Source organism: Phalaenopsis equestris, unplaced genomic scaffold (assembly GCF_001263595.1).
Source record: "Phalaenopsis equestris unplaced genomic scaffold, ASM126359v1 Scaffold000504, whole genome shotgun sequence".
Lineage (NCBI taxonomy): Eukaryota > Viridiplantae > Streptophyta > Magnoliopsida > Asparagales > Orchidaceae > Phalaenopsis > Phalaenopsis equestris.
The window spans coordinates 1,276,986-1,286,037 of NW_018164944.1; the positions used below are offsets into that span (position 1 = coordinate 1,276,986).

The 9,052-nt window shown below is 35.6% G+C and overlaps 1 protein-coding gene across 3 annotated transcripts in view; it reads left to right on the forward strand.

Annotated features, from left to right (window-relative positions):
• Positions 1-200: 200 nt before the first annotated feature.
• Positions 201-9,052, forward strand: part of LOC110028222 (sprT-like domain-containing protein Spartan) — a 25,716-nt gene continuing 16,864 nt past the window's right edge. For 2 of the 3 annotated variants that reach the window (XM_020729979.1, XM_020729981.1), the window contains exons 1-3: positions 201-487; positions 1,933-2,091; positions 2,440-2,506. In XM_020729979.1, the coding sequence (XP_020585638.1) occupies positions 378-487; positions 1,933-2,091; positions 2,440-2,506 (336 nt within the window). In that variant the 5' untranslated portion in view covers positions 201-377. The remainder of the gene's footprint in view (positions 488-1,932; positions 2,092-2,439; positions 2,507-9,052) is intronic. The other variant, XM_020729980.1, reaches the window with a different exon arrangement.

Sequence of the window (9,052 nt, forward strand, 5' to 3'; positions counted from 1 at the left end):
ATAACACATGAATAACACATGAATAACACACAATAACACATGAATAACGCGCAATAACACATGAATAACACAAGAGGCAATATTCTCCGTGTTACTGCGCCGTTTTTTTTCCTCTGCCGCATAAGATGTCGTGACGTGTTTTGATTGACTACGCACGAGTTGCATGAAGCATGGAATGGAAAAGCCTTCTAATTCTAAACATGGACAGTGAGCTCATCAATGAGAGGAGTTGAAGAGTCGCAGTCGCAGAGTAGAAAAAAGCGAGGAGACCAGAGCTATCAGATCCTCATGTGAGAGTGCTTGTTTGGTAGCTGATTTAAGCTTTGGTGCTTTACTAGGAACTCTCCTAAGCTTTGCTTGCTTCAGAGAAGCCGGAGATGGTGGAGCTACTGCCGGATATCCAACAGCTTTTCCGTCATTACAACGCTCTCTACTTCGATGATGCTCTGGGAGCTTGCAATGTCGGCTGGTCACCGCTATTGCGCAGGTGAAAGTGAAATTACTCTCATTTCTGTTTTGAGTCGAAGAAAGTTTTGGTAGATTTCCTTGTTTTTGTTCTCTTCTTTCAGATTCAAATTGGTGGAGTGAACGGCCCTAATTCATTTAAGCTTGTTCTTATGTGGTTTTTTATTTGGTTTCGTGAAGATTTTACTGCTGTTGTTTTGAATGCCTGGTGTCTTTGTAAGATTTGTGCATTTAGGGCTATTTTGTTTGAGTGTTCAATGTTTGAAAGTGGTGGAAGCTGAGTTCAAATGGCGGGTTTGATGATTTTTGGTTTTCCATAAATTCGATTTAATGATTGTTTGCATTTTAAGGAAGATAAAATTTCATCCATTTTTTTATAATGAATTGAAGTAATTCTAAATCAATTTTTTGAAGTTTAATAGTATTTAATTAAATTGCAAAAATAAGGAAACTTTATAACTCTTATCTTTAAGAACACGAGTCTCAAAAAATAAGAACTCACTTTCAGTCAATTTCTATGTTGAAGACTGACTGAAATTTAATTACAATTGCTTAGAATAAAACAAAATGATCTTAGCGTGTTTAAACACTAGAAGATGAGCAGAGTCCCTGCTATTCATTGAGGATGATTAGAACTTGTAAATGTTTTTTTCTGTTGAAAATTATGGAATCCAAAGTTTTTTTCCATGAGAGAAAACCTCTCCATAGTCTGAAAAAATATGCAACTTGTGATTCAGTGCAAAAATAACACTTATATCTTACAGAGTAACATATGCTCTGGTTACTACATTATATGCCTGCTTTTTCATTGAAATTTGTTCACAAAATAGTGTCTTTAAGTTATTTGCAGATAGTTTGGCACCATGATAACTTATTCTACTTTAAATATTAGTTTAAGTATCACATTCTATGAGTTTTTGTTTATAAAGATTACAATTATCTTACCTTGAAGAACTATCTGCTTCTCTCCTTACCTTTGAACCTTCTTTTCCTGCTGGCCTCCTTAAATCAGTAAGCATTTTATCATTGAGCATCCACTTGATTAAGTGTAACAATGTAACATTTACTCACTCAAATTAAGGATTTAATAAATCAATTGTTTACTTTCCAGTGCTTTATATTTCACATGGTTATGCTCCTAGTTTTGTCCCCTTTTTTTTTTTGTTTTGAGATTAGAGAAATTGGAATATATTGGAAATGCTTTTGAGTTTATGCACTTGTACTATCATTTTGACATTTGCCAATAATTTTTTCTTTTGGGGAAAAATGTCATAATGATTTTAGTGAGCAAATTCATTTATTTATCCTTAAATAGTATGCACATTTACTATGCATTTTGAAGGCATCATTATATGAAATTTATCAAAATTTTTTTCTTAGCATTTTCATTTATTTATCCTTTCTTGGTTTGTGCATTTAGTAAACATTTAAAACACATCAATATGTGTATTTGTTCACGTGATGCAGTAATAGTTCAACATGTCTATATATTGAAGCCTATCGCTGTGAGATACGCTTGTCAAAGCGTCTACTGAGACATATTTCATCCGCTGATCTTAAAAACTCATTATTGCATGAAATGATTCATGCATTCTTATGGATCAAGCAAAAGAACAAGAACCGGAGGTATCACTTCTTTTTATTCTTATTATGCTGGTTAAATCATGTAGCATGTTTTTAATTTTTGGGATATTTACATACATACCACTCAATTCTCATGTATTTACATATGCAACACCTAAACTTTGATTTTTTACATTTATATCACTGAAATATTTCATATCACATAAAAGAATACCACTATCTCTACTTCTAAAATTTGAAATACACCTTTTTATGCATAGGTAAGATGACATATATGTAAAAATTGAAGGAGTGGCATGCTATATATATATATATATATATATATATATATATATATATATATATATACTGTTTGTTTTCTCACGGAGATTCTATATTTTGTTGGACAAGTAAGCACGGTCCCAATTTCTGGGCTCTAGCGAAAGAAATCAACAACAGCTGTAAGGATGATAATCAGGTTTGTCTAAAACGACCTTGCTTGTATAAACTTGAATTTTAAGGTGAGATTGCTCTTAATTTATGCCATTATTATATTCTTTTGTAAATTGTGAGCATTCATCATATTTTTGGCTTGTAAAAAACTTATTGGCAGATGTCATAATGATAGTATAAGAGTATACGTGCATGAAACTCAATAAAATTTCTAACATATTTCAATTTCTCTAGCTCAAAAAAAAAAAAAAAATCACCAAACTAGGGGCATAAATATGTGAAATATAGTGCAATGGAAAGTTCACAATTGGTTTTTTAAATAATTAATTTGAGAGAGTAAATGTTACACTTAATCAAGTGGATGCTGAATAATCAAAGGCTTACAGATTTAAGGAGGCTTGTAGGTTAAAGTTAAGGAGCGAGGTAGATAGTTCAAGGTAAGATAATTGTAAACTTCCTAAATAAAAAATCATATGTGATACTTCAACTGAAATTCAATTAGAATATACCATCATGATACTGAATAATCTGCAAGTAACTTTAAAACCCTATTTTGTTGACAAATTTCATTGAAATATCAAATACATATTATAGTAACCATGTCATGTGTTACCCTGTAAGGTATAAGTGCTTTTTTTATGCACTGAACTCCACAATTTATATATATATTTAGCTTATTGAGTGGTTTTTTCATGGAAAAAAAACTTTGGTGTCTATAATTTTCAACAACAAAAAACCCTTACAAGTTTTAAGCAACCTCAAAGAATAGCAGAGACTGCTCATCTTCAAGTGTTTAAGAACACTAGGGTAAATTTATTATATCGCATGCAATTGAAATTAAATTACAGTCCTTCTTCGACAAAAAAATGAATGAAATTGAGTCCTTATTTTTTGAGACTCGTTTTCTTAAAGTTGAAAAAGTTGCACTTTTTATTTAGTTTGAAAGTCACCTAATTTTTGTTGATTCAATGAAATAATATGAAACCTTAAAGTGTTGATTTATAATTACTTTAATTCATTATAGTAATAAAATATTATAAATTTAATAAAAAAAATTGTATGAAGTTTATTTCCTTGAAGGATAAACATAAAAAACGAGTTCATGGAAAAGAAACAATCATCGAACCCACTTTTTTGAACAGGACTTCCACCATTTGGAAACAATTACACAAACAAAATAGCTCTAAATGCACAAATCCTTACATGGACACCTGCATTCAGTAAATATTGGTGAAAGCTTGACAAAAATAAATAAAAACCTCATAAGCACAATCTTGAATGAATTACAGCTGCACACTCCATCTATTTGAATTGAAAAGAAGACAGCAAGAACAAGTAAATGTGCCAGAAGTTTCTTTGACTTCACAAGAAAACAAGGAGTGCATTCCGGATAAGGCATTCTCGGTGCCCAGGTGACAGCGCAATCTCCCAGAGCATCATTGAATTGGTGAGCGTTGTAATGACGGAAGAGCTGTTGGATATCCGACGGTTGCTCCACCATCTCCTGCTTCTCTGAAGCCAACAAAGTTTAGGTGTTAGATATGTATCTACATAGGACCTGAGTGGTATGTTTGTAAAACTTCAGAAGATATAATAGGCTAAGAAGCTAATATGTGAACCTAAAGGTAATGTGGAAAATTAATGTTGTTAAGATTTTCCTGGTATCATAACTGAAGAATTGACATGGTATGGATTTCTCATAGGCTTTAAACATAATAATAAACATGGAAATCATTTTTCCTTGCGTGCTAGTAGAATCTCCTCGATCATGTTTCTCTTAGTATGTTAATATACATGAAGATGATAAACTATACCTTTTATTTAATTTTTATTGAATTTGTTAACAGTCTACAATATTAAAAAAATATTAGCAAAAAAGGTTATGCTGCTGGAAGTTTAGGGAGAGAGAGAGAGAGACAGATTTTGTATTTATATTTTAGGAAATACAAGAGAGATTCTTGCGACAATATATTTGAAACTATTGGATGCATTACTTGATTTGCATAGGATAATGTTTCAGGTGATGAGAATATTATTTAACTTATTTTTATACATGGATGTAATTGATACCGGAGTAAACCAGAATGACAAAAAAAATGCAAACTTTTATTACTAAAATTAAATAGAGGTTACAACTTGCACACTCGGAACTAGGAAATAACGAAACACAACTCAAATCCAAACTAGGGCTTAGGTTAAGGTGGTGGCTGGTTCAGTGGATTGGAAGTGGGGAAATTGGATGTAACAACAGGTTGGGCTATGGAGGGGGTTTACGGTATAGCTGAGAAGTGACTGGTAGTGAGTTACGATAGGGTGGAAGGCTGGTAAGTGTAGTTACAACAAGGAAGGCTGGTAAGTGTAGTTACGACAGGGAAGATTGCTGGCTGGGAGTAGGAGACGGGTAGCAGAGGTTGCGGCCTAGCAGGATGGTTTGCGATAAATCTCTCAAGGTTAATAGTCATACGCTTGCTGTCACCAGACCCTCTGTGGCTTGTGTGTTAGTTGAGAGAGATATCACTCAACCAGCTTCGGATGAGGTATGAATTAAACCACTCACAACGAGTATTGACAAAAGGTTGAAATAGAACCACATCTTTCTTATTGCTCTTATTGTAGTATGTTTGGCCATAGTTCTATTATTTGCTATCGCTTGCATCCTCATCTAAGACCGGATATTGCTAAAAATCAGTCACCTACCATCCCTGCTGAGAAGGTGCAACTCGATCCTCTTTCGAACACTGCAGTTTCGGATGAAGAACATCATACTACAGGTACATATTTAAACGTGTTTATACCACTCACTGTTATTGAAGAAGACTCACATGTCATGACACACGAGAGTGCTTCTTTGTTCCAATAAAAGATTAGCTGGTACAACAAGTAGTTGCTTCTAATGTTCAACAACTTACACATGTCCGACTCACTTTAGATTAATCCTCTGATCAGGTGAGTCATTCTTTAGATGAGAAATGACAGGTCTATTCTAGGAGGAAGAAGAAGAATGGAGCCCGACTCGAGCTCGGGAACTTATTGGATGATACATTGGTTACTACTGACAATGACACTCATCTTACCAATTTATTAGCTGGCTCCTTTACTAGAACTAGAGGCAGAGCTAAGACAAAATTGAGTCGCTCTCTAGCTACATGATACTACGTATTTTGACACTTTTGATTTTTTCTTTAACTCATGTATTTTTCTGTATTTTCTCTTTTTGAAACCATTTGCATGTGGTGGTTATCGTGTGGGCAGGGTGCCATGCTTGGGCCCTCCCACAATCTGTCTGCATTCTTCTTTCTTTTTAATATATATATATATATATATGACGTCGTCTCCCACGCTCAGCTCTGCTAGGGTTTCGACCCATGTCAAACCTTAGTAACCCTTACCTCACTGCAAGATCATTTCTCCGACGTCGTCTCTCCTCTCCGTCATCGTCATCTCTCCTCTCACGTCTCGTCGTCTCCGTTCGAAGCTGACTATCGCATCTCGTCGCCTCTCCGACAGAGTTCGCTCGTTCTGTTCGATTACATCTCACGGAAGGCGGGAACCTAGTTTCCTCCTTTCGTCTTCCTTCTCGACTCAGCTCGACTGCACCGAGTTTTGGTCTCTTCGGTTCCTGATCTGCCCTGACCGACTTGGCAGGGCTTCTAAGCTGTGATGGAGCTTCCTTCTTCTTTAGTTGAACCTGACAAAGTCTCATTTGCCCACGTGGTGGGTAATCCTCAGGTGGAAACAACGGTTGTCTTCCTCTCAAGTTATAAGGAATATCGTGATGGTACATGTGATTGCCCATTTATTAAGAATACAAGCAGGAGAAGTGGGAAAAAAACACTCTTTTTTCGGAGTTAGAAATTTCAACCCTTACTTACAAATTCAAATTTGCTCTTATTGAAAAACTTCAGTGGGGGCACCCACCTATGAAAGCTATCAGAAAATGTTTTGATAATCTCAAATTTGTAGGAAAGTGGAAAGTGAGGCTTATGGATAGGAGACATGTATTGATCCAATTAACCGTGGCTGAAGACTACACTCAGATTTTCTCCAAAAAATATCTTAGCATTGCTGGTAAATCAATGAAGCTACACAAGTGATATCATGATTTTGACCCTAATCATGAACCTCCGACTGTACCGGTATGGTTCAGTCTACTAGGCCTTTCATCATAATTTGAAATCTAAAGATCAAGTAAATAAGGATGGATCTAATCCCACTACTCTGGACATAATTGTTTTATCTGGAGAGAAAGCTACCGCAGGACAAGTTTCGGATATCACTAAAGATCAACCACCTACCATCTCTGCTGAGAATGTGCAAACCGATTCTTTACCCAACATCGCACATCGCAGTTCCTACGCAGTTCCTAATGAAGAACATCATACTACATGTACAAATCCAAAAGTGCTTATACCACTTACTGTTATTGAAGAAGACTCACTTATATGCCAAGACACACCAGAGTGCTTCTTTGATTTAATCAAAGATCAGTTGGTACAACAAGTGGTTACTTATAATGTTCAGCATCTGTTCAACACCCTACATATGTCCGACACATTTTAGACCAATCCACTGATTAGGCGAGTCAATCTTCGGATGAAGAATGTTAGGTCTATTCTAGAAGGAAGAAGAAGACTGGAGGCCGACTCAAGCTTGGAAACTTATTGGATAATACTTTGGTCACTACTGACAATGACATTCATCTTACCAATTTATTATCTGGCTCCTTTTCTAGAACTAGAGGTAGAGGCAAAGAAAAATTGGGTCGCTCTCTAGCTACCTGATACTACGTTTTTTTGGCATTTTTTGTTTTTTTGTTTAGTTATCTTGTATTTTTCTCAATTTTCTCCATTTTTGGAACTTTTTGTATGTGATGGTTATCGTGGTGGGCGGGTGTCATGCTTGGGCCCTTCCACACAATCTTTATGTATTCTTATTTCTTTTTAATATATTAGCCTTTGGGCTTTATCAAAAAATAAAAAAAAATAATATATATATATATATATATATATATATAATATACGCAATTGGTAGATTGTTAGTTGGTAGAGCGTAAGTCTCCATGGGTCTGGGTTTGATTACACCTGACTCGATGAGGGAAGTTTTTTCTGGTATGGTTGGGGCTTGATCGATCAATAATAAGGTATATATGTATATATATGTATATATATATGTATATAGACGCAACTGGTAGATTGTTGGTTGGCAGCTTCAACATAAGTCTTCTGGGTTTTTGGTTTGATTACATCTGACTCGAATCAGCACATATGGGGTGGACAGACACATGTTGTCGTCCATATATATATATATATATATTTATTTGATTACATAAAGAAGAAAAATAATGAAAATTAAATGCTTAAATAATGTAAGTTTATTAGCCAGTTAAAATAATAATTAACTAAGTTTTGTAATATGAATATACAAGTTTATTATAGACATCAATTTTTATGAGAGTCGACGTCAAGACAAATTATTTGACATCAAAGTGAGTACTTTTATGTTTATACTATGATAATGGTTTGCTTCTTCTCTCTGCATCTCTTCTTGAGTAGGTTTAGGCATGTATCTTTTTGGTGGCATGACTACGATTTAGAGTTGAGAGGTAAACGAGGGTGTAAAAATTGATTTAAGGTTTCTGATTTGCAAGGAAATATTAGGTCAAAGTTGGCTTCTTTCGCCCATTTGACTTTCCCTGTCACCATCGAGGGTAAGTCTCCATGGGTTTCATTCTCAATGTATGTAAGACTCCACCGAATTTGACAGATCTCTTGTTGTATTTTTTTCTCGGGCAGGCTCAAACATGTATTTTTTTGGTGGCATGGTCAGGGTTTTATGGTTAGGAGGTGAAAGAGGCTGTACAAATCGATTTAAGGTTGTTGATTTTGAAAACTAGCAAGAGAAAACTATTGTTAGGTCAAAGTTTGGCTATGATTTGGGAATATTAAAGATTTTTTTTTTTTTTTTTTTTGGTTTTGGTATGGCGGATGCTTGGAAACCCTAAGCTAGGACTAGAGCTAAGTTAGTTCTAATACCAAATGATGCGGAGCTAACTAAAATGCCAACGTAAATGCAACTTCTATTTTTGAAATCAAATAGAGGTTAAAACTCACACACTAGGAAATAACGAAACACAACATATACCTAAACTAGGGCTTAGGTTGAGGTGGTGGTTGGTTCGGTGGATTGGAAGTGGGGAGGCTGAATGATTTACGATAGAGAGGAAGGCTAGTAGTGGTACTTATGACATAGAGGATTGCTTGTTGGGAGCTGACGGGTAGAAGAGGTTGCGGCCTTGGAGGAAAGCAAGGAAAGACTTGAGGCTTAGCAGGAAGGAGGCTGGAGGCATTTGCGGCACGACAAAGAAATAGGGAGGGGTTTTTGTAGCAATAGCAGATACGAGACTTGGGATTGGTGATTGGAATAGGGAAGAGGGAGGAGTGAAGGAGGGGGGCAAGACACAATAAAGGGGAAGATTCACACTACCGTTGGACGAGTTATGGATGGAGCACTTTTCCCATTGGATACAATCCTAGAAGGGAAAATCGAAAGTTCGCGGTTGTCCCCCCCCCCC